General features: G+C 42.7%; 1 protein-coding gene across 1 annotated transcript in view; it reads right to left on the reverse strand.

Moving 5' to 3' along the window:
* Positions 1-26,868, reverse strand: part of TLX2 (T cell leukemia homeobox 2) — a 66,813-nt gene extending 39,945 nt beyond the window's left edge. The window contains exon 1 of the mRNA XM_075187799.1: positions 26,258-26,868. Coding sequence (XP_075043900.1) covers positions 26,258-26,636 — 379 coding nt within the window. The 5' untranslated portion in view covers positions 26,637-26,868. The remainder of the gene's footprint in view (positions 1-26,257) is intronic.
* Between the last annotated feature and the right edge of the window lie 682 nt (positions 26,869-27,550).

The raw sequence follows: 27,550 nt of genomic DNA on the forward strand, positions 1-27,550 counted from the left end.
CACATTTGTCTCTACAAGAAATCAGTTTGGTAGCATTTACTAGTACATCATCATGTCAATACCATTGTATTGTACTATTATTAATATGTTCAATCATACCTATATAAGAACTCCAATATCACATCAAAACGTTTGCATTCAATATATTCAATATTTTCTGACTTTTGTAGCAAATATAGGATAGAAAGATGTCACAATTCTCAGGGTGACATTAATTGTAGTTCATTAGTTCTACTGGAGCTACACAAGTTATAGGTTATTGTAAACAGTGATAACATGTATAACAATCTGCATTCATGTCGACTTATTGAATGTCATTATCATTTCAGCACTCTGCCTTCACCTCCACTTAACCTAGAAATTGACCATTCCCAGATTGGTCAATATAAGAATGAAGTTGGGTAGCTTTTATTTATTTATTTATATCACCATATTGTCATGTCCATACATTGTATATTATGTTCTCCATCACTGTAGCATTGATCTAGCGGATAATTATGTCACCACTGTGGCCTCTCTAACACCAGCCTCACGTTATTCTCGGCACCCATATAAACCCGACATCACCATGTATACTAACGGCATTTTTTTACTGCATCCCTTTTGGATTATAAAACCAACTCTGGACACCACGTTGTCCCCAAGGTTCTTAATACCTATTTCTAAATACCTATTTTTGAATATTTCACAGTGCTTGTATATGATCAATGCCCGAACTCTGTGCATCCGCAATATACACACAAAGTCCTCATATGATCCCATTCTACCACTGCCATCCACTCAACACAGGGTACCATTGGCTATGACACACCCACTAGATGAGCCAATCAACATCCATCAATCCCCACCAATCATACGCCAACCCGGGCTTTATAAAACCTCCTTCCATGGCATTATGTTACTCCTTGAAACGCCTCGGTGTTTTCCACATCACTTGGGACCTTTTGTGCTTTTGAACTTGCTGATTTTTGTAAGTGTTATTTTATACAATAAATAAATGTGTAAACTATACATCACCATGTAGTTGCTAATTCTTCCCTGAGCCTTGGCCGCACATAAACTGCTCGCAACTTAGTGAGACCGCTCAGTGACTGTCAACAAGGGGCGGGCACAGAGCGCAGCACGGACGACCGGACCGCTTCCAATGGAACTCGTCGGCTCGGCACCCGGGGGCGGTCTCCATATGCTTACAACCGGAGGGTCTACATTCAACACTCGTCAGTCCGCGACTGCACCTCCGCTTCTCCCGGGACACCTACAGGTACATATCTGAATCATTTCAGGTACTTGCAACTGACACTGCCCAGCACAAGGACAGGACCAGGAATACCGCACACAGCACTTCAACGTATACTAGATAACATTACCACCACTACATTAGTGCTTTTACCACAAGCCCGCACTCATTGCTCCTCAGATAATTGCACAACTAATACCACACATGGCAGAAGCCTGCAGAGACACCACACGCTGCCCCACACCATCTGCCGGAGAATCTCAGTGCTGATCACCACTGCCTAGAACAGCAATTACCCCATCGACTATTGCAACTCAGACTCAAATTGACTCAATCTCACATTGGCAGTATCCCCCACCACCTCATTCAGCACCCTGCCACGCAATATACCCACCTGATCCACGCATGTACTTGAGAGCTAAGTGACCCCATCTTTCCATGACAGTTTCTAATCAGTTCAGCACTATCTGGGTTTTAGTTAACATATTCTTGAAGATGGCCCTTTTATTCCCCTCACTAGACTCCACTTTGCTCCAAAACTGGCTCCATCATTTATTCAGAAGATTTTCAGACTCCATGTTTTGCCTTCACAAATAATCTCAGATCGTGGGGTCCAGTTTGTGGCCAAATTCTGGCGGTCTTTGTATTCAGCGCTCAAGCGAAGTTCATGCTTTATTCTGCCTATCACCGCCAAACTAATGGTCAAACTGAATGGGTGAGTCAGAAACTTTTCTTAGCTTGTTTGTCTCATCTTCACAAGATAACTTGAAAGAACTTTTACTCTGGGCAGAATTCTCCCACAATAATCAGTATCACTCCTACACCCTTTGTCACAGTCTATGGACTTCATCCTAGAATACCCAAGTTCCAGCCTCTTCCTTCTGCCATTGTACCTGCTGCTGATAGTCCTTTACATCAGTTTGCTAGAATATGGAAGGAGGTTCGTTCTTCCGTTAGAAGCTTCTTTCAATTAGAAAAAATCTGCTGATCGCAAACGTTGAGCGATACTGAGTCTCAAACAAGGATATCAAGTCTGGCTTCCACTTGCAACCTGAGGCTTAAGGTACCATCTATGAGGTTTGCCCCATACTACATTGGTTAATTTCCCATAGAGCGATTCATCAACCCAGTAGCTTACAAACTCAAACTATCTTCATTCCTACAAATTCCAAACTCCTTTCACATATCCTTGTTGAAGCTTTTGGTATCGAATAGGTTACATTCTGCACTCCCTAACTCTCCTAAAAATCCAAACTCAACGAGGAGTTGAGTATGAAGTAGAAAGGATTTTTGATTCATTGATTCGTCATTGTCATCTTCAGTATTTATGAATTAGAGGGGTTACAGCCGAAAACGAGCCTGGATTAAAGGCACTGATGTACAGGGCCGCCTTCAGAAAAAATCGGGCCCAGTACGGGCCCCCCGTGCCACCCGCCCCCCCCCATGAGCGGGCCCCCCCCCATGAGCAACACATACTTACCTGGGGCCCACCGCTGGTCTCCGCTATCACCGTGACAGCCAGGCACCAGGATCCAGGCACCAGGATCCGATCGCAGGGGTGGAGGATTCATTCCCCCTGCGATCATGTGATCTGTCACAGGCAGAGCAGCCAGGCTGAAGACAGAATAGCGGAGAGCAGCAGCAGGCCCCAGGTGAGTCTGTGCTGAGCTGTTGTACCGGGCCCCCTGGTGAGCCTGGGCCCGGTACAACAGTACCCCCCGTACCCCCCTGATGGTGGCCCTGCTGATGTATATGCTCCACGCTTACTCCATATCTTCCATGCAAAATTCTCTTTGAAGCCCAAGAAGTGTCCAGGGTACACCCACAATAAGGGGGTTACTGACATACACCAGGCTCTCAGGTCCTGTCACTTACCCCTCATCTGTCTAGTCAGCTATCCTTGCAATCTGCAGGCCCTGCTGGCCTCAGATCTCTCTGCAGAATGCTGCCGAGTTTGTCTCCACTCCAGAGATCCCTCCAAAACCAATGTATGGGCGCTGCCATCTTGGATTCTGTCACATGTTCCTTCTCAGCCCGTCAATGTGCTGCTTCAGCTCAGCTGACCGCAGCCTCCAAACAGGGCATAGCAGTTTCTATAAAAGGAATTCCTGGACCTCTAACCCATTGCCAGTGCAACGTTAATTTATCAGACGCCAACCTAGTTTCTAGCAGTCTGCAGTCATTTCAGCTAATCCTGTCCAGACATCAGAGCCAGCAATCCGGTTCCAGTCCGGTCCAGCAACCTGGTCCCAGTCCAGTCCAGTACTTCAGTTCCAGTCTGGTCCAGCACTCTGGTTCCTGTCTGGTATCTCCTTCTATGTCTGATCACCGTCTTGTTATTCTTGACGTCTTGCCAGTCTACTGTGCCATTCTTACTTACTAATCTCCTGATATGTCAGCAGCCCCCACACACACCTGTTCTTTCCTTCTCAGGCGAAGGAATCTAATCAGACCAGCCAGCTCTGCACGTAGTCACCAGTTCAGCTCCAGAGAAAAGACCCAGTCCGGGAATAGACAAATCCTCAGCCATGACACCAGATATCACATGATATATTCATGTAGAAGATGTAATAACACAACTCCCGGGTATCACACTAATATATTCATATAGAAGATGTAATAACACAATCTCTGGAGATCACACTAATATATTCATATAGAAGATGTAATAACACAACTCCCGGATATCACACTAATATATTCATATAGAAGATGTAATAACACAACTCCCGGGTATCACACTAATATATTCATATAGAAGATGTAATAACACAATCTCTGGAGATCACACTGATATATTCATATAGAAGATGTAATAACACAACTCCCGGGTATCACACTAATATATTCATATAGAAGATGTAATAACACAATCTCTGGAGATCACACTGATATATTCATATAGAAGATGTAATAACACAACTCCCGGATATCACACTAATATATTCATATAGAAGATGTAATAACACAACTCCCGGGTATCACACTAATATATTCATATAGAAGATGTAATAACACAACTCCCGGATATCACACTAATATATTCATATAGAAGATGTAATAACACAACTCCCGGGTATCACACTAATATATTCATATAGAAGATGTAATAACACAATCTCTGGAGATCACACTAATATATTCATATAGAAGATGTAATAACACAACTCCCGGGTATCACACTAATATATTCATATAGAAGATGTAATAACACAACTCCCGGATATCACACTAATATATTCATATAGAAGATGTAATAACACAACTCCCGGGTATCACACTAATATATTCATATAGAAGATGTAATAACACAATCTCTGGAGATCACACTAATATATTCATATAGAAGATATAATAACACAACTCCCGGGTATCACACTGATATATTCATATAGAAGATATAATAACACAATCTCTGGAGATCACACTAATATCGGTGGATGATCCACCCACAGCACCCTGATCCATAGTAAGCGGTCAGGGGTACCAAACAACATATAAAATTATGGTTATGTCTGCGCTGACTGGTATTTAGCTGCCACTATTAACTTGCATACAACCTATCTATCGGCGGACCGGCCCCGGCTCACCTCCCCGGGGCCGGTCCATGCCCCCCTAGGCTTACCCCCTTCCACCCGGCGCAACACTAACAACTGCATTTATTTGGTAGAATGTGAATGTAAAAAACAGTACATAGGTAGAACAAGCCGTAAACTAAGAGAACGTTGGGCAGAACATATAAGGAGTATTAAAAAAGGATATGATTTGCATTCTCTGTCATTACATTGTAAGAAGGAACATGATTGCAACATTTCATCTATTAAAGATTTTTGCGGCCTTAAAAAGATTTGGGAGGATTGGAGGAAAAAAGAATCAAAAGAAGAACTAGCTAAGATGGAGATGAAATTTATTTTCCGTATGGATACACTAATACCGAAGGGTCTTAATTCAGACTTTGAGGTTAAGTGGTTTCTGTAAGGAAGTTCATATAAATCCAATAGGTGGAGGATGAGGTATTTTATATAATGTGTGTTTCTTTAAGTGAAATGTGGAAAAACATGATTTCCTCTAGTATATGAATGTATTCACTTCAAGTTACTATGATGACCGTGTTAGATCTTGGATTATGAGCTAAACCATCCAAAAGATCTATGTTGGATGAATGATTTTTTTTATATTCGGTAGACCAACATGTCCCACTCAGTCTTGTCGTTTCTTTGATGAGGGTTAGGATGTATGGAAAGGCTAGTAGATTGCTAATTTATATCTTATTTGAAGTACGTATATATGTTTGTATTTATACAATCCATTATAGTGAATATCTGCTTTTGGATTACCTTCCATAGGTTGTTACCCTTTTGAAAGGGTCACCATGGTTACTGTGTGTGTAAAATTACATGGAAGTGTTAATTTTTATCATGCATGTTTTTTATTAAGTATGTTGTTTATTACACATGATATGTTTTATTATTGCCAGCATGTAGTTTTGAAGACGTCAAAGCATTTGAAATTTTTTTGACTTTTAACCCATTACAACTCGAATGTAGACGGGTTGCTATGGTTATTTCATGCTAATTTGGATAGTTACGATTGGACGGGAGTGATTTAAAGACTCACTGGCTGTATTGTCACCAACTACCTTGATAAAGATTTTTTCAAATTGAAACGCGTCGGCAATCTAGGTGACTGTGAGAAGAGCCGCAGATTGACCGGAGTATAAGGAATCGATTCCCGAGTGTTGTATAGCGTGCAGTGATAACCAGCCGGCTGCCCGATCGGTGGAGAGGGACAGAAAGGTTTCCCTACACGCCTAATACCATCCTGATTAGGGTAAGAGCCCAATTCTACCGGAACCATCGGCGACTGTTCTCTAAAAAGTCTTTTTAAATAGTTTCATGTGATTTTATGTGTATTAAAGCGTTGCTTGAGGTAATGCGCTATGTGGAGCAACTTCTTTTTTCTTTTCTGAGAGAACGCCCAGATATTAGGGTGAATAGTTTGGAAGATCTCTGTGCATACACTACGTATATCTTTGGGAGTAAAGATCTCCTTATGTAAGTGTATTACCCTAAGGGGAATCATCTACTACACATGGTAGTGACTAATTTATTGTTTAACCACACGGGCGGTAGATGGTAATTGATCGAGATACTTTGTACCAATTGCTTTTACCTATGATAATATGATCTTTTTCATTTGTTTGTATATATGAACATCGGTGAAAATTTGATATTTGGATCTATATCATCAGCCTGTGGACCAAAACTTTGAACATACGAGTATTGAAGATATTATATTTTTTCTGGACTATATACCATCAGTCTGGAATTTTGTTTGCATTGGACATTTATATAGAAATTGCATACGATGTACCTGTTTGTTTAAAGTATAAGCGCCATAGGTCAGGGGTACCAGCCCAAGTGTACTAGCATGAGAGTACACTAGCAGTGATGGTTACCCAGCAGGAACTTGGTTCTGGATGCCATAGAGAAGTCCAGTGGTGAAATCTGGCTCCTCCTACTGCGGCAGGAGGGGCGTTTTCGGAACAACGAAAGTAAACGGGGGCAAAGTAAGCCCAGCCGGATCCCATCAACAACAGACAGGGTGGCATAGGCGGTCCATCCGTTCACAATATTCATATAGAAGATATAATACCACAACTCCCGGAGATCACACTGATATATTTATATAGAAGATATAATAACACAAACTCTGGAGATCCCCGAGAACCGAACCCACCCGAACTTTGGGTATCCGAGTACCGAGCCGACTATCCATCGCCGTTTGACAGAGGGAGAGAGCAGGGTGTAGTCACAGGCTGATTAGAGCAGAGACAGAGAATACAATATTCTGATTCCAATTATGCTAACAAAAATCGCTAGAGAAGAGAGGAGGATAGAGGAGGTGTTTTTTTTTTTCCAATATTTGGCACTACAAGTGCTTTTTGGGTGTCCCCCATAATTGTGCATAAATATTTCTGGCTGTCAAAAGTCATATCTGTCAGCCAGCAGTATCTGCCAAATAATTTTTAGCACTCCTCAGTGCTTTTGGGGTGTCCCCCATTATTTTGCCTAAATATTTCTGGCTGTCAAAATTACTATCTGTCAGTGGTATCTACCAAATAATGTTTAGCACTCCCCAGTGCTTTTGGGGTGTCCCCCATAATTGTGCATAAATATTTCTGGCTGTCAAAAGTCATATTTGTCAGCAGTATCTACCAAATAATTTTTAGCACTACAAGTGCTTTGGGCTCAGAATGGATTCAAAGCACTCCACATATGATCAGAATGAGCAACCAGGTTCTGTCACCAGTCCTGATGGTAGTGTTCCCAGTACGTCATCTGGGTAAGGCAATGTCAAACTACACAGTGTTTCGAAGTCAGTCCAAAAAACACAGACCATAAAAAAATTTACTGTGTTGAAGCGAAAAAAAAGTGTAACTGATCAAAATTTAAGTGCCGATAAAAAAAAAATTGCCAACATGCCATTCTACACACGCAGTGGCAAAGAGAGAATGAGGCCTTCACCTTTCTCTATTAGTGGCAGATCCCAAAAAGTTACCGAGCCTACAATTCGTGCACAACTACTGTTACGCGTCAAAGCCGATCTGCAAGATAACAGTAAAGCATTAGAGGAGAATGTTTGCTCTGATTCACAAATGACACCAATCCCTGTGGAGAGTCCATCCAACAGTGGGATGTCTAATCGTGAGCATTCTGCTGATGTGTGCCTTAATAGCCCGAGTGTAGCTGGTGATACACAAATTGAGGATGCCACTTTGGAATTAGAAGAGGATGAGGGGGAGATTTGTGTAGGCGACGAGGGCGCTAATGAGGATGATGATGAGGATGAGGTTGTTTGTGTAAGTCCTGCACCAGTGGTAGCAGTTCTGGCACGTGACAATTAAAAGGCCATTGTCATGCCTGGGCATAAAACAAAAAAATCCACATTTTATGTGTGGAATTATTTCTACCCATATCCAGACAACAATTGTCTAGCCATTTGTAGTGTATGTCAAGCCACAGTCAGTCGAGGGAGGGACCTTAACCATCTTGGAACCTCGTCTATGTTACGCCATTTAACGAGAGTTCATGGCAAAGTGTTGGGAAAAGCTGAAAGTTCTTCCAAACAAATTACAAGCACTCCATCATCAGCTAAGACCCTCCGGTCACCGACATCCCGACAGCTACAAAATAAACCCACCACACCATCCTCATCAATATCCTCAGTAGCGCTCGGAGTTAGCCCGGCATCCCACTTATTAAGGCTGGATGACTCCTGCACTATTATTGATTCCTCTGAAGAAAGCGTTAGTCCCACTGCTGCTGCTGCTGTTGCTGCTGCTGGGGGTGAATCGTCAGCCCAGAGGCAGGTCAAGAAAATGAGCAGTCCTACATTTCAGCAATTAACTGTGAAACAATCATTTGCTAGGGCAAGAAAATATGACAGCAGTCACCCAGTCGCCAAGCGAATCACAGACGCCATGGCTGCAATGTTAATGTTAGATCTGCGTCCAATCTCCACAATAAACACAGCTGGTTTTTCACAGTTAATTGAGGTATTTTGTCCGCGTTACAGAATTCCATCGCAACACCATTTCTCCCGTAAAGCAATTCCACAACAATACCAAAAAGGGTGTAAAAATGTAGAGATTGCGCTGAAAAATGCCATTCTGCCCACTGTCCACTTAACCACAGATATGTGGACAAGTGGAAGTGGGCAAACCAAAGACTATATGACTGTGACAGCCCACGGGGTTGGTCATTCCCCTTCACCAGCAGGAACAGCAGCAGCATTTACACCACTACGTAACATTTGTCACAGGCAGGCCACTATTTGCATCACCGGCTTCACTAACAGGCATACGGCTGACAATTTGTCACTGTCACGGTTCCTACGAAGAGACTCGGCAGATGTACCGTAGTAAGAGTGGTAATTATAATAAGGAAAGGCAAAGGAGATGATGCAGTTCGGTGTAACTCTGCAGACCACTATGTGGTGTTAAGTTCAGTAGAATGAGCGTCAGCTCTGTAGACAAATGTAGGGACGATGTCCGTAGATGAGCGTCAGCTCTGCAGGCCACTATGTGGCGGAGAGTCCAGTAGAATGAGCGTTAGCTCTGCAGACCACTATGTGGTAAAAGGTTCAGTAGAATGAGCGTTAGCTCTGTAAACAAACGTAGGGACGATTTCCGGAAATGAGCGTCAGCTCTGCAGACCACTATGTGGTGGAGAGTCCAGTAGAATGAGCTGTTAGCTCTGCAGACCACTATTTGGTAAAAAGTTCAGTAGAATGAGCGTCAGCTCTGTAGACAAACGTAGGGACGATGTCCGTAGATGAGCGTCAGCTCTGCAGGCCACTATGTGGCGGAGAGTCTAGTAGAATGAGCGTTAGCTCTGCAGACCACTATGTGGTAAAAGGTTCAGTAGAATGAGCGTCAGCTCTGTAGTCAAATGTAGAGACGATGTCCAGAGATGAGCGTCAGCTCTGCAGACTAGGATGGAAGAGAATAGCTGGAAGCTAACAGGAAGCCACTTCTATCACCAGGAGGTGACTCAAAGAACAGGCACTGTAGGTAAGGAGAAAGTGCCTTTTAAACTAAGCACCATTAGAATCCACCAATGAGAGGAGAGTAGAAGTTTTAAAGAAGCAGTCAGGTCTGCGCATGCGCAGACCCGAATCCAAGATGGCGGCGCCCAGGACGGAGCGGAGCGCCGGAGCCAGGTAAGTCTGCCGGGTGTCGGGTGTGCTGCCCGCACACCCGGCGTGTGATAGTACCCCCCCCTTTAAAGACGGGCACCGCACGTTTATTGCAAGGTTTCAAGGGAAACTTCTTGTGGAATTTATCCAGCAGGTAGGGAGCGTGGATGTCGGAGGCGCTCACCCAAGAGCGCTCTTCAGGGCCGAAGCCCTTCCAGTCAGCCAAGTATTTCAAACCGCCTTTACAATTTTTTGAGTCCAAGATTTGTTTGAGTTCGAACTCCTCCTCTTGATGGGCCCCTGGAGTGATGGAAGGAGCTACTGATGTAAATCGATTAATTTTCAGAGGTTTTAATAGAGACACATGGAAGGAGTTGACAATACGAAGAGATACCGGTAAACGCAACTTGAAGCAGACTGGGTTAATGATTCCCGAGATACTGTATGGACCAATAAATCATGGAGCCAATTTCATGCAGGGGACTCTGAGGCATATATTCTTGGTGGAGAGCCACACCCTATCACCGATCTTGAAGGTGGGAAGAAATCTACGCCTTTTATCTGCAGCCAATTTGTAACGTGTAAAAGTCTTTTTAAGACAAGCTCTTACTTGCGTCCAAATGGAAAGGAATTTGTTGTATAGAGAATTGGCTGCGGGCACCTGGGTGGGTGGGAGGGGTGCAAATTCAGGAAGAGACGGATGATGTCCATAGACCACCAGGAAAGGGGATTTAGAAGAAGACTCATGGAAGGCGTTATTATAGGCAAATTCCGCCCATGGTAGAAGATCTACCCAGTTATTCTGGTTGGCGGTAGAAAACATCCTGAGGTAGGTCTCCAAATCCTGGTTCACCCTTTCGGTCTGTCCATTGGATTGAGGATGATATCCAGATGATAAACTCAGTTTGATCCCCAATAATTTGCAGAGAGCTCTCCAGAATTTGGAAACGAATTGCACACCTTGATCTGAGACTATGTCGAGTGGACAGCCATGTAGGCGGAATATTTCCTTGACAAAGTGGGATGCCAGGACTGGAGAGGATGGAAGACCCGGAAGTGCAGTGAAATGGGCCATTTTAGAAAATCGATCTACTACCACCCATATGACGGTGCAGTTCTTACTAGGTGGGAGATCGGTAATAAAATCCATACTTATATGGGTCCATGGTTCATGAGGTATGGGCAATGGACCAGCGGGAGACTGATGAGTGGACTTATTCTGAGAACAAACGCTACAGGCGGAGACAAAGTCTTTAACGTCAGTGTGAAGACTGGGCCACCAGTAGTTTCTGGATATCAATTCAATGGTCTTGCGGGTACCAGTATGTCCAGTGAAAATGGTAGAGTGATAATGTTTCAGCAGTCTATGGCGAAGATTAGGAGAAACAAAATTTCTCCCCGGTGGGGGTTTAAACTGAGTAGCTAAAACTAGGCATTTAGGGTCCAGAATGGGATGGACAGGATCCTCCTCCGTGACTTCATGAGTAGAAAAAGCATGAGAAAGAGCATCAGCTCTCTTATTCCTAATGCCAGGTTTAAAAGTAATGCGAAGTTCGAAGCGAGAAAAGAATAAAGACCAGCGTGCTTGTCTGGGGTTTAAGCACTGCGCGGTTTGGAGGTAGAGCAAGTTTTTATGGTCCGTGAAGATAGTCACTGGATGTAGTGCTCCCTCAAGGAGATGTCGCCATTCTGTTAGTGCTGCTTTGATTGCCAACAATTCCTTATCCCCTATGGTGTAGTTCCTCTCAGCAGGGAGGAATTTTCTAGAGAAAAAGGCACACGGATGGAATTGGTTCAGAGGAGATTTCTGTGAAAGGACGGCCCCGATGCCCATATTGGAGGCACCAATCTCCAGAAAGAACGGAGAGGAAACATCCGGTTGTTGGAGGATAGGTGCAGAGACGAAAGCTTTTTTCAAGAAGTCAAAGGCCTCGATCGCAGCTGAAGACCAGGATTTAGGGTTGGAACCCTTTCGAGTTAGAGCCACAATAGGTGCCACGATGGTAGAGTAGCCCTGGATGAAGCGCCTATAGTAGTTGGCGAATCCGAGGAAACGTTGAATAGGTTTCAGCCCAAGGGGAAGAAACCATTCTAAAATTGCTTTGACTTTTTCTGGGTCCATTTGTAATCCGGATCCAGAGACGATGTAACCCAGAAACGGCATCTGAGGGAGCTCGAAGAAGCCATTTTTCAGTTTGCAAAAGAGTTGATGACGTCGTAATCTGGACAGAACTTCCTTCACATGCTTACGGTGAGAGGTGATGTCAGGAGAGAAAACCAAAATATCGTCTAGATATACCACGACACAGAGGTAGAGTAGATCTCTAAATATCTCGTTGATAAAACTCTGAAACACGGCGGGGGCGTTGCACAGCCCAAAGGGCATTACAAGATATTCGTAATGCCCATCGCAGGTATTAAAAGCCGTCTTCCATTCGTCTCCTGCTTTGATCCTGATGAGATTATAAGCGCCCCGCAGATCTAGCTTGGTGAAGATCTTAGCTCCTTTGATGCGATCAAACAGTTCTGTGATAAGCGGAATGGGGTATCGGTTTTTGACTGTAATGGAATTTAACCCACGGTAATCGATGCAAGGTCTTAACGATCCATCTTTTTTCTTAACAAAGAAAAACCCTGCTCCCGCCGGTGATGAGGAGGGTCGGATAAAGCCTCGGGAGAGGTTTTCTTTAACATATTCTGACATAGAGGAGGTTTCGGGTATGGATAGTGGATACACTCGACCTCGAGGAGGTATTTTGCCCGACTGCAGTTCAATAGGACAGTCCCACGAGCGATGAGGCGGCAGATGCTCAGAGCGAAGCTTGTCAAAAACGTCTAATAAGGAATGATATTGCTTGGGCAGAATGGAGACTTTGGTATTAGAGGAAGTAGAAATGGAGCCAATAGGTTGGACCGGAGTCAAACATTTCAGGCGACAAGTAGGGCCCCAAGACAGAATCTGCGAGGTGGACCAGTCAAGTTGAGGGGAGTGCTGCTGAAGCCATGGTAAACCCAGGATGACGGGAGTAGTAGTAGACGGCAGCACGTGAAAGGTAATTACTTCTCGATGTATTGCTCCTATTTGAAGGACGATGGGTTTGGTCCGGGTTTTCACGGTACCATTAGCTATATGGGAGCCGTCGATGGCCGTGATGGAAACAGGAATTTCTAATGGTACAGTTGGTATAGAAACCTGCGAAATTAAAGAGAAAGAGATAAAATTTCCGGCTGCTCCAGAATCCAGCATAGCAGAAGTGTGAATGGGACCACAGGGACCGTGAAGGGTAATAGGGAAGGAGCAGACATTAGGAACACCAAAGGAGGGAGAGGTTTTGGAAAGCCCTAATCTGACCTCTCCGGAGCAGGTTAGGGTCTGGCATTTCCCGACCTCTTGGGGCAGGCATTCAGTAGATGATCCGGATCCGCACAATAAAGGCACAACTTATTCCTTAATCTTCTATCACGTTCCTCTGGAGTTAATCGAGAGCGCCCGATTTGCATGGGTTCCTCCATTGTTACCGGATGAGTGAACCGAGGTGCGAGTCTGGCGGAACTACGCTGAGAGGAATCCTTCTCTGAAGATCTTTCGCGGAAATGTAGATCCACACGGTTACATAGCGAGATCATGGCATTTAAAGTAGTGGGGAGTTCTTGAGAAGCCAAAGCGTCCTTGATTTTGTCAGATAGCCCCTGCCAGAAGGTGGCTACTAATGCTTCCTTGTTCCACCGTAACTCTGACGACAATGTTTGAAATTAAATAACATACTGGGGCACTGAGCGAGATCCTTAACGCAGGCGAAGAATACTAGATGCTGCAGAAGTAACCCTTCTGGTTTGTCAAAAATCCTGCGGAAAGCGGCAATGAAGGCAGCACTGTCCGCCAGGATCGGGTCATCAAGTTCCCAGAGAGGTGAGGCCCAGGCTAAAGCTTGACCAGAGAGCAAGGATATTAGGTATGCTACTTTTGAGCGCTGGGTAGGAAAATTCTGTGGTTGGAGTTCAAATTGTATTGAACACTGGTTCAAGAACCCACGGCAGGTGGCAGGATCTCCATCAAATTTGGAAGGAGTTGGAATCCGAAGAGACGAATTGGAAGCAGCTGTGGGAACAGGTGCCGGTGAGCTGGCCGCTTGAACAGGTGGTGATGCTTGTAGTGAGTCAAAACGAACAGCAAGACTCTGGAAGCCCTGTAATAGCTGTTGTTGGACCACATCTTGTTGCTCTACCCGGTCGAGCAAGTGCTGAAGTATATCCTCAGCAGAGGGTTGCACGGTAGATTCTGTCATATTAATGACAACGTTATTTGGCCTGTTCTTACTGTCACGGTTCCTACGAAGAGACTCTGCAGATGTACCGTAGTAAGAGTGGTAATTATAATAAGGAAAGGCAAAGGAGATGATGCTGTTCGGTGTAACTCTGCAGACCACTATGTGGTAAAAGGTTCAGTAGAATGAGCGTTAGCTCTGTAAACAAACGTAGGGACGATGTCCGGAAATGAGCGTCAGCTCTGCAGACCACTATGTGGTGGAGAGTCCAGTAGAATGAGCTGTTAGCTCTGCAGACCACTATGTGGTAAAAAGTTCAGTAGAATGAGCGTCAGCTCTGTAGACAAACGTAGGGACGATGTCCATGGATGAGCGTCAGCTCTGCAGGCCACTATGTGGCGCAGAGTCCAGTAGAATGAGCGTTAGCTCTGCAGACCACTATGTGGTAAAAGGTTCAGTAGAATGAGCGTTAGCTCTGTAGACAAACGTAGGGACGATGTCCGGAAATGAGCGTCAGCTCTGCAGACCACTATGTGGCGGAGAGTCCAGTAGAATGAGCTGTTAGCTCTGCAGACCACTATGTGGTAAAAAGTTCAGTAGAATGAGTGTCAGCTCTGTAGTCAAATGTAGAGACGATGTCCAGAGATGAGCGTCAGCTCTGCAGACTAGAATGGAAGAGAATAGCTGGAAGCTAACAGGAAGCCACTTCTATCACCAGGAGGTGACTCAAAGAACAGGCACTGTAGGTAAGGAGGAAGTGCCTTTTAAACTAAGCGCAATTAGAATCCACCAATGAGAGGAGAGTAGTAGTTTTAAAGAAGCTGTCAGGTCTGCGCATGCGCAGACCCGAATCCAAGATGGCGGCGCCCAGGACGGAGCGGAGCGCCGGAGCCAGGTAAGTCTGCTGGGTGTCGGGTGTGCTGCCCGCACCCCGGCGTGTGAAAGTTACGCAAACTAAGAGATGTGATTGATACATAGCTTATACCACTTGGACTCTCCCCAGGATATGTCATTTCTGATAACGCCAACAATATAGTGCGAGCATTACAGCTGGGGGATTTCCAACACATTCCCTGTTTTGCTCACACCATCAACTTGGTGGTGCAGAGCTTCCTACGAAATAATCGTGAGGTGCAGGAGATGCTTTCGGTGGCACGTAAAATTTCAGGCCATTTCAGGCATTCAGCCACAGCAGTTTAACTTGCCCTGCCACCAACTTAAGCAAGAGGTGGTAACTAGGTGGAATTCCACCCTGTACATGCTTCAGAGGATGGAGGAACAGCGCAAAGCCATCCAAGCATATTGCACAAGCCATGACATTGGGAAAGGAGGGGGGATGTATTTCACTCTTGCACAGTGGGGAATCCTTTCAGTGCTGTGCAAGGTCCTGAAACCATTTGAAGTTGTGACGTGTGAAGTGAGTGCAGACTCTGCTAGTTTGAGCCAAGTCAATCCTTTAATTAGACTATTGGAAAAGCAGCTTGAGAAAATGAAGGAGGAGCTGAAAGCAAGCAATTCAGCAAAGTATGTTGGCCTTGTCGATCAAGTACTTCATTCGCTTCACAATGATCCTTGAGTTATTAAGATCTTGAACTCGGATCAGTACGTTTTGGCCACTGTGCTTGATCCAAGGTTTAAGACCTACATTGAGTCTTTACTTGTAAATGAGCAAGATGTGAACTTTTGCAAGGAGCTATTGCTCAGCAAGTTGGCCGCTGAACTGGGCCTCGGCTTGACGACGTGTCCTCCTTTACTTTCTAAAGCTGCTGCTGCTCGTAAAAAATTAAATTTCCAAAAACGAAGCAGGGAAGACGCAGGGGGCAGACCAGAACAATTTAACATCTGGGCTGGTTTGAAGGATTTTTAAAAAAAATGTGTCACTTTGCCCATAACTCCATCCAATACGAGTATAAACATGCAAAGGATGGTGGAGGATTATTTTCAAGAGGTAATTGATATGGAAATGTCAGACAGTCCCTTTCCATACTGGGAGGAAAAGCAGGCCATTTGGAAACCCATGTACAAACTTGCTTTGCAATACCTAAGCTGCCCACCCTCCAGTGTGTACTCTGAACGAGTGTTCAGCACAGCAGGGAACTTAGTCAGTGATCGCCGTAGAAGGTTAGTTCCAAAAAATGTGGAGAAAATGATGTTTATAAAAATGAATTACATCTTCCACAAGGAAGACCTTCACCATCCAAGACATCCAAGCACTGACTGTTCTCTAATGGCGGATTCAAGCGGCGATGAATTGATAGTCTGTGATGATGATGTACACACTGATGAGGGTGAGGATGAAGCTGAAGATGATGACGATAACATCTTTTTAAAACTTTCTATGTAAGTCTAGGGTGCAATCTACCCCCAAAGAGGAAAGGGACTTGGGGCATTTCCATATCACGTACTGTCTTGAAAGGCTGCTGTTTGGGCAATTTCTCCTTAAGGGTAGGGTGTCATACACAGACTGACCCCAAACTGCCTTTGTCTATTTCTCTTAATATTGTACAGTCTATAACGGCTGAATTTTTTTGTATTTTCGACAACTGGAGGGGGGCCTAGAGAGACAGAAACCAAACTGGCTTTGTCCATTTCTTTACATATTTAACTATAAGTGTAGGGTGTAATATACATCCAAAGACGATGGCTGCATTGCCAATATGCATAGATGGAGAGGAAGACAATCTGGTTTGTGTGTAGAATTAATGACAGCCTACCAGGAATTAAACTTTTTTTTTGATAATTTATTAGCTTTACAATTAGATTTCTTATCCATGAAACAGGTGGAGCACTAAATTTGCTTATTTTAGGCCCAGAAACATTGATTTTCCAACAAAATAGCAAAACAAAACCAAACAAAACCAAAACACGACGGTAATCCAGATCCAAAACCGAATACAAAACCTAAACACGGGGGTCAGTGACCATCTCTAATTTATATAGAAGATATAATAACACAACTCCCGGAGATCACACTGATATATTCATATAGAAGATATAATAACCAGGGATGCGCGTTTGGATTATCGCAATCCGAGCCCGATCCGAGCACTGTTCGGGTATTCCCGCCGATGGCCACAATGAAAACGAGGCTTTGATGTCCTAATCCCGCCGTCGGATCTCGCAATACTCGGATTCTTTAAATTCCCTGCTTGCCGCCGCCATCTTCACTCGGGCATTGATCAGGGAAGCGGGTGTGTTTTGTTAGTGGTGTCCTCTGTCCTGATCATTCCTGTGGTTCTGTCCTGGTCATTCCTGTGGTTCTGTCTTGGTTATTGCAGTGGTGCTGTGTCCTGTGCTCTGTCCTGCTGAGTCCAGTGGTGCTTTGTCCTGTGCTCTGTCCTGCTGAGTCCAGTAGTGCTATGTCCTGTGCTCTGTCCTGCTAAGTCCAGTGGTGCTGTGTCCTGTGCTCTGTCCTGCTAAGTCCATTGATACTGCTATATATCAACTAAAAAAATTGGTACTGCAATCTAACTACGTTCACTGTTCCTGCAGTCTAAAAAAATTGGTGCTGCAATCTAACTACGTTCACTGTTCCTGCAGTCTAAAAAAATATAATACAATATTAATATATATAATATATATATATATATAATATTAATATTAATAAAAAAAATATAATGGAGTACAAAAATTTGGAGGATAAAGTAGGGAAAGATCAAGAACCACTTCCTCCTAATGCTGAAGCTGTTGCCACTAGTCATGACATAGACGATGAAATACCATCAACGTCGTCTGCCAAGGCCGATGCCCAATCTCCTAGTACAGGGCATGTAAAATCCAAAAAAGCCAAAGTTCACTAAAATTAGCAAAAAAAGAAAATTAAAATCATCTGAGGAGAAACGTAAACTTGCCAATATGCCATTTACGACACGGAGTGGCAAGGAACGGCTTAGGCCCTGGCCCGTGTTCATGACTAGCGGTTCAGCTTCACCCAAGGATCTAAGCCCTCCTCCTCCCCCCTTCTAAAAAATTTAAGAGAGTTAAGCTGTCATCAACAACACAGCAAACAACTCTGCCTTCTAAAGAGATGGCATCACAAATCCCCAAGGCGAGTCCAAGGGTGTTGGTGGTTGCGAAGCCTGATCTTCCCATCACTGTACGGGAAGAGGTGGCTCCTTCCACCATTTGCAGCACGAACTCTGCATATGCTGGAAGGATCAACCACAGTGCAGTTACAGATTTGGCTAATGAAGGTGTGAATGTTGTACACCGGGAGGAGGATATTGATGTAGCTGGCGCTGGGGAGGAACTTGACGAGGAGGATGCTGATGTGGTTATCTTAAATGAGGCACCAGGGGGGGAAACAGTTGTTGTCCATGGGATGAAAAAGCACATCGTCATGCCTGGCCAGAAGACCAAGAAATCCACCTCTTCGGTCTGGAATTATTTCTATCCCAATCCGGACAACAAATGTGTTGCCATGTGTACCTTATGTAAAGCTCAAATAAGCAGGGGTAAGGATCTTGGCCACCTAGGGACATCCTCCCTTATACGTCACCTGAAGAACCTTCATAAATCTGTGTTTAGCTCAGGAACTGTGGCTAGGACTGTCAGCAGTCCAGGGACACCTAAATCCCTTGGTCCTGTTGTATCTACACCAGCAACACCCTCCTCGTCAATTTCCTCCTCGATCTCGATTGGAGATAGTCCTGCAGGCCATGGCACCAGCATGACTGAGTCCTCTTCAATCCGGGATTCTTCCGAGGATCCTGCAGCGCTACGCCTACTACTGCCGCTGCAGCTGTTGCTGCTGGTAGTCGGTCATCTTCCCAGAGGGGAAGTCATAAGACCGCTACGTCTTTCACTAAACAATTGACCCGTACAACAGTTGTTTGCCATGAGCACGAAGTACGACAGTAGTCATCCTATGGCAAAGCGGATAACTGCGTCCTTAACAGCTATGTTGGTGTTAGACGTGCGTCCGGTGTCCGCCATCAGTGGAGTGGGATTTAGATGGTTGATGGAGGTATTGTGTCCACGGTACCAAATCCCGTCTAGATTCCACTTCACTAGGCAGGCGATACCCGGGATGTACAGAGAAGTACGAAAAAGTGTCCTCAGTGCTCTGAAAAATGTGGTTGTACCCACTGTCCACTTAACCACGGACATGTGGACAAGTGGTTCAGGGCAAACTAAGGACTATATGACTGTGACAGCCCACTGGGAAGATGCATCGCCTTCCACAGCAACAGCAGCAGCAGCATCAGTAGCAGCATCTCCAAAAGGCAGGCAAAGTTGTGTATCACCGGTTTTAGTAAGAGGCACAATGCTGACAACCTCTTAGAGAAACTGAGGGAAATAATCGCGCAGTGGCTTACCCCACTTACACTCTCCTGAGGATTTGTGGTGTCGGACAACGCCAGTAACATTGTGCGGGCATTACATATGGGCAATTTCCAGCACGTGCCATGTTTTGCCCACACAATAAATTTGATGGTGCAGCATTACCTGAAAAGTGACAGGGGTGTGCAGGATATGCTTGCGGTTGCCCGCAAAATTGCTGGACACTTTCGGCATTCTGCCACTGCCTACCGCAGACTCGAGCAACATCAGAAAAGCCTGAACCTGCCCTGCCATCACCTCAAACAAGAGGTTGTGACGCGCTGGAACTCCACCCTCTATATGCTGCAGAGGATGGAGGAGCAGCAAAAGGCCATTCAAGCCTACACAGCCACCTACGACATAGGCAAAGGAGTGGGGATGCGCCTGAGTCAAGCGCAGTGGAGACTGATTTCCGTGTTGAGCAAGGTTCTCCAGCAGTTTGAACTTGCCACACAAGAAGTCAGTTCCGACACTGCCAGCTTGAGTCAGGTGATTCCCCTCATCAGGCTGTTGCAGAAGCAGCTGGAGAAAGTAAGGGAGGAGCTGGTAAACCATTGCGATTCCACAAAGCATGTAGCTCTTGTGGATGAAGCCCTTCGTACGCTTTGCCAGGATCCGAGGGTGGTCACTCTTTTAAAGTCAGAGGAATACATTCTGGCCACAGTGCTCGATCCTCGGTTTAAAGCGTATGTTGTGTATTTGTTTCCGCGGACACAAGTCTACAGCGGTGCAAAGACCTGCTGGTCAGGAGATTGTCATCTGAAGAGGACCGTGACATGCCAACAGCTCCTCCTTCATTTTCTTCCAATCCTGTGGCTGCGAGGAAACAGCTGAGATTTCATAAACGACCCGCTGGTGGGGATGCTGAGAACATCTGGTCCGGACTGAAGGACCTGCCAACCATTGCAGACATGTCTACTGTCGCTGCATTGGATGCTGTCACCATTGAAAAAATGGTGGATGATTACTTTGCTGACAGCATCCAAGTAGACATGTCAGACAGTCCTTACTTTTACTGGCAGGAAAAAAAAGGCAGTTTGGAAGCCCCTGTACAAACTGACTCTATTTTACCTGAGTTGTCCCCCCTCCAGTGTGTACTCCGAAAGAGTTTTTAGTGCAGTGGGGAACCTGGTCAGTGAGCGGCGAAGGAGGTTGCTTCCGCAAAATGTTGAGAAGATGATGTTCATAAAAATGAATTATCAATTCTTCAATCAAGACCAGCAATGGCCTCCAGAGACTAGAGGGACCTGTGATTGTGGAGTCCAGCGGGGACGAATTGATAATGTGTGAGGGTGAGGAAGTACACACTGTAGGGGGAGAGGAATCAGAGGATGAGGATGAGGACGGCATCTTGCCTCAGTAGAGCCTGTTTACTTTGTACAGGGAGAGATGAATAGCTTTTTTTGTGTGGGGGCCCAAACAAACCAATCATTTCAGCCACAGTAGTTTGGTAGGCCCTGTCGCTGAAATTATTGGTTAGTTAAAGTGTGCATGTCCTATTTCAACAACATAAGGGTGGGTGGGAGGGCCCAAGGACAATTCCATCTTGCAACTATTTTATTGGCATTATGTGATCTTTGGGGCCTAGTTTTTCAAACTGCCATCCTGTCTGCCACTGCAGTGCCACCCCTAGATGGGCCACGTGTTTGTGCCGCCCACTTGTGTCGCTTAGCTTAGACATCCAGCTACCTCGGTGCAACCTTTTGGACTAAAAACAATATTGTGAGGTGTAAGGTGTTCAGAAAAGACTGGAAATTAGTGAAAATGAAAGTTATTGAGGTTAATAATAGTAATGGAGTGAAAAAAAAAATCCAAAAATCTGGATTTTAGCACTTTTTATGCTTTTTTAAAAAAAAATCAGAAACCAAAACCCAAAATCAGAACCAAAACCTTGAGTAGGGTGTTTTGGCAAAACCCATTCGAACCCAAAACCTCAAGGTAATCAGAACCCAAAACACAAAACACGAAAAGTGGCCGGTGCACACCCCTAATAATAACACAACTCCCGGAGATCACACTGATATATTTATATATAAGATATAATAACACAACCTCTGGAGATCACACTAATATATTTATATATAAGATATAATAACACAACTCCCGGAGATCACACTGATATATTTATATATAAGATATAATAACACAACTCCCGGAGATCACACTGATATATTTATATATAAGATATAATAACACAACTCCCGGAGATCACACTGATATATTTATATAGAAGATATAATAACACAACTCCCGGAGATCACACTGATATATTCAAGAGAAGATGTAATAAAACAACTCCCGGAGAACACACATATATAATCATATAGAAGATGTAATAACACAACTCCTGGAGATCACACTGATATATTCATATAGAAGATATAATAACACAACTCCCGGAGATCACACTGATATATTCAAGAGAAGATGTAATAAAACAACTCCCGGAGAACACACATATATAATCATATAGAAGATATAATAACACAACTCCCGGAGATCACACTGATAAATTTAAGAGAAGATGTAATAAAACAACTCCCGAAGAAAACACACATATATAATCATATAGAAGATGTAATAACACAACTCCTGGAGATCACACTGATAAATTCAAGAGAAGATGTAATAACACAACTCCCGGAGATCACACTGATATATTCAAGAGAAGATGTAATAACACAACTCCCGGAGATCACACTGATATATTCAAGAGAAGATGTAATAACACAACTCCCGGAGATCACACTGATATATTCATATAGAAGACATAATAACACAACTCCCGGAGATCACACTGATATATTCAAGAGAAGATGTAATAACACAACTCCCGGAGATCACACTGATATATTCATATAGAAGATATAATAACACAACTCCTGGAGATCACACTAATATATTCATATAGAAGATATAATAACACAACTCCCGGAGATCACACTGATATATTCATATAGAAGACATAATAACACAACTCCCGGAGATCACACTGATATATTCAAGAGAAGATGTAATAACACAACTCCCGGAGATCACACTGATATATTCATATAGAAGATATAATAACACAACTCCCGGAGATCACACTGATATATTCAAGAGAAGATGTAATAAAACAACTCCCGGAGAACACACATATATAATCATATAGAAGATATAATAACACAACTCCCGGAGATCACACTGATAAATTTAAGAGAAGATGTAATAAAACAACTCCCGGAGAACACACATATATAATCATATAGAAGATGTAATAACACAACTCCTGGAGATCACACTGATATATTCAAGAGAAGATGTAATAACACAACTCCCGGAGATCACACTGATATATTCAAGAGAAGATGTAATAACACAACTCCCGGAGATCACACTGATATATTCAAGAGAAGATGTAATAACACAACTCCCGGAGATCACACTGATATATTCATATAGAAGACATAATAACACAACTCCCGGAGATCACACTGATATATTCAAGAGAAGATGTAATAACACAACTCCCGGAGATCACACTGATATATTCATATAGAAGATATAATAACACAACTCCTGGAGATCACACTAATATATTCATATAGAAGATATAATAACACAACTCCCGGAGATCACACTGATATATTCATATAGAAGACATAATAACACAACTCCCGGAGATCACACTGATATATTCAAGAGAAGATGTAATAACACAACTCCCGGAGATCACACTGATATATTCATATAGAAGATATAATAACACAACTCCCAAAGATCACACTGATATATTCATATAGAAGATATAATAACACAACTCCTGGAGATCACACTGATATATTCATATAGAAGATATAATAACACAACTCCTGGAGATCACACTGATATATTCATATAGAAGATATAATAACACAAACTCTGGAGATCACACTAATATATTTATATAGAAAATATAATAACACAACTCCCGGAGATCACACTGATATATTTATATAGAAGATATAATAACACAACTCACGGAGATCACACTAATATATTTATATAGAAAATATAATAACACAACTCCCGGAGTTCACACTGATATATTTATATAGAAGATATAATAACACAACTCACGGAGATCACACTAATATATTTATATAGAAGATATAATAACACAAACTCTGAAGATCACACTAATATATTTATATAGAAGATATAATAACACAACTCCCGGAGATCACACTGATATATTCATATAGAAGATATAATAACACAACTCCTGGAGATCACACTAATATATTTATATAGAAGATATAATAACCCAACTCCCGGAGATCACACTGATATATTTATATAGAAGATATAATAACACAACTCCTGGAGATCACACTAATATATTTATATAGAAGATATAATAACCCAACTCCCGGAGATCACACTGATATATTTATATAGAAGATATAATAACACAACTCCCGGAGATCACACTGATATATTCATATAGAAGATATAATAACACAACTCCCGGAGATCACACTGATATATTCATATAGAAGATATAATAACACAACTCCTGGAGATCACACTAATATATTTATATAGAAGATATAATAACCCAACTCCCGGAGATCACACTGATATATTTATATAGAAGATATAATAACACAACTCCTGGAGATCACACTGATATATTTATATAGAAGATATAATAACCCAACTCCCGGAGATCACACTGATATATTCATATAGAAGATATAATAACACAACTCCTGGAGATCACACTGATATATTCATATAGAAGATGTAATAACACAACTCCCGGAGAACACACATATATAATCATATAGAAGATGTAATAACACAACTCCCGGAGATCACACTGATATATTTATATAGAAGATATAATAACCCAACTCCCGGAGATCACACTGATATATTTATATAGAAGATATAATAACCCAACTCCCGGAGATCACACTGATATATTTATATAGAAGATATAATAACCCAACTTTCCGGAGATCACACTGATATATTTATATAGAAGATATAATAACACAACTCCCGGAGATCACACTGATATATTCAAGAGAAGATGTAATAACACAACTCCCGGAGATCACACTGATATATTCATATAGAAGATATAATAGCCCAACTCCTGGAGATCACACTGATATATTCATATAAAAGATGTAATAACACAACTCCCGGAGAACACACTGATATATTTATATAGAAGATATAATAACCTAACTCCCGGAGATCACACTGATATATTTATATAGAAGATATAATAACCTAACTCCCGGAGATCACACTGATATATTTATATAGAAGATATAATAACCCAACTCCCGGAGATCACACTGATATATTTATATAGAAGATATAATAACCTAACTCCCGGAGATCACACTGATATATTTATATAGAAGATATAATAACCCAACTCCCGGAGATCACACTGATATATTTATATAGAAGATATAATAACCCAACTCCTGGAGATCACACTGATATATTCATATAGAAGATATAATAACCCAACTCCCGGAGATCACACTGATATATTTATTTAGAAGATTATAATAACCCAACTCCTGGAGATCACACTAATATATTCATATAGAAGATGTAATAACACAACTCCCGGAGAACACACATATATAATCATATAGAAGATGTAATAACACAACTACCGGAGATCACACTGATATATTTATATAGAAGATATAATAGCCCAACTCCTGGAGATCACACTGATATATTCATATAGAAGATGTAATAACACAACTCCCGGAGAACACACATATATAATCATATAGAAGATGTAATAACACAACTACCGGAGATCACACTGATATATTTATATAGAAGATATAATAACCCAACTCCCGGAGATCACACTGATATATTTATATAGAAGATATAATAACACAACTCCCGGAGATCACACTGATATATTTATATATAAGATATAATAACACAACCTCTGGAGATCACACTGATATATTTATATAAAAGATATAATAACACAACCTCTGGAGATCACACTGATATATTTATATAGAAGATATAATAACACAACCTCTGGAGATCACACTGATATATTTATATAGAAGATATAATAACACAACTCCCGGAGATCACACTGATATATTTATATAGAAGATATAATAACACAACTGCCGTAGATCACACTGATATATTTATATAGAAGATGTAATAACCCAACTCCCGGAGATCACACTGATATATTTATATAATAGATGTAATAACACAACTCCCGGAGATCACACTGATATATTTATATAATAGATATAATAACACAACTCCCGGGGATCACACTGATATATTTATATAGAAGATATAATAACCCAACTCCCAGAGATCACACTGATATATTTATATAGAAGATATAATAACCCAACTCCCGGAGATCACACTGATATATTTATATAGAAGATATAATAACACAACCTCTGGAGATCACACTGATATATTTATATAGAAGATATAATAACACAACCTCTGGAGATCACACTGATATATTTATATATAAGATATAATAACACAACCTCTGGAGATCACACTGATATATTTATATAGAAGATATAATAACACAACCTCTGGAGATCACACTGATATATTTATATAGAAGATATAATAACACATCTCCCGGGGATCACACTGATATATTCATATAGAAGATATAATAACCTATCTCTCAGGTAGACAATATTATAATCAGTCTCCTTATCACCTGTCATCCTCTCCTTTGCTGGACGTCTACTGTTCTCCATCCAGGGGAAGGTGAGTCCCGGCATTATTGTCCCCATATTGGGAAGTGTTGTGGCTCCCTGAGTGGGATGTGGAAGAGGCCTATGAGCGGGCACTCGGATTACCCCGGCGGGCCTGACATTGACATTCATGCTGACATCCATCCTCATATTCAGACTGTATGAAGAGCTCCCCGGGCTGTACATGGCACAGTAGCTACTGGTTCCATGGGGCTCTTGCTCTCCATTCCTTGGATTCAAGTAGCCGGCTGCCTGCTCTGGACTGTTCAAGATTTGGTCAATGCCAAAACTGATGGGTTCGTGGTGATTGGCTGTGTCCTGTGAGATTTCCAGGTGATCCATTGATCATGAGATTTGGAAAAGAGTCGATCTATAAATATTTGACATCTAATTGCTGCTCCCCTCAGTGCTCTGCTGAATTCTCTGCTTGTAGAACGGGATTCACTGACGTTAACAGCGGGGGCGCTCTTACTTCAAACTGTGTTTCCAATGGAATCAGCATAATTACAGCAGGGTTCTTATTGGAAATCTAGAGTTGTGGAAATAATTGCACTGGATACAGTGCAGGGAATACTACTTGTACTGGAGAGATAAAATAACCCAACCGCCAGATGTAGAATTCACATAACAACATTTTATTGGGGTGCAGTGGTTTGATGTTTGGGGGTAAAATCATTTTACTGGGCTGAGGTGTTGAGGTCAATGATCACTGATCTGTTTTGAGGTGCAGTGTTGAATTTAGTTCTGGAGTGCTGTTCTGGAACACTACTTCTGGGGTACTGTCTCAGAATACTGGTTTTGGGGTGCTGCCCTGGAACACTAATTCTGGGGTGCTGTCCGGAAACACACATCGAGTTAGGGTACAGTAATCCTGTCACTGCTGGATGAGGACAGTGATAATGACAATGAATGCAGGATGTAAACTAGAGGCTTTGCATTTGGCAGCCTTATTGCTCCCCAATATGTCCCGTTCACCCCACTTGGTCATTTGTTAAACAATGCCAGAAGCAAGCTCCCAATTCAGGTGACAGTTTGTTCAAGCAGCCCACGAGCCTGATGGAGAAGAAGCTCAGCTAGGGGATGTATTGGGGGGTGATCCCTAGAGAAGACTGGGGAGAATTGAAAGCTCATCTTCTCGGTTCTTTTGTCTGACATTGTTGGCAGAAAGCCTGTCCATTGTCACACAGGACCACCATAGGCCTTGCAGGTCTCCCTTCCATTCTCACCCAATAGAACAGATCCCCAATTTCCTAATG

The sequence above is a fragment of the Mixophyes fleayi genome, chromosome 1 (assembly GCF_038048845.1).
Source record: "Mixophyes fleayi isolate aMixFle1 chromosome 1, aMixFle1.hap1, whole genome shotgun sequence".
NCBI classification, from domain to species: domain Eukaryota; kingdom Metazoa; phylum Chordata; class Amphibia; order Anura; family Limnodynastidae; genus Mixophyes; species Mixophyes fleayi.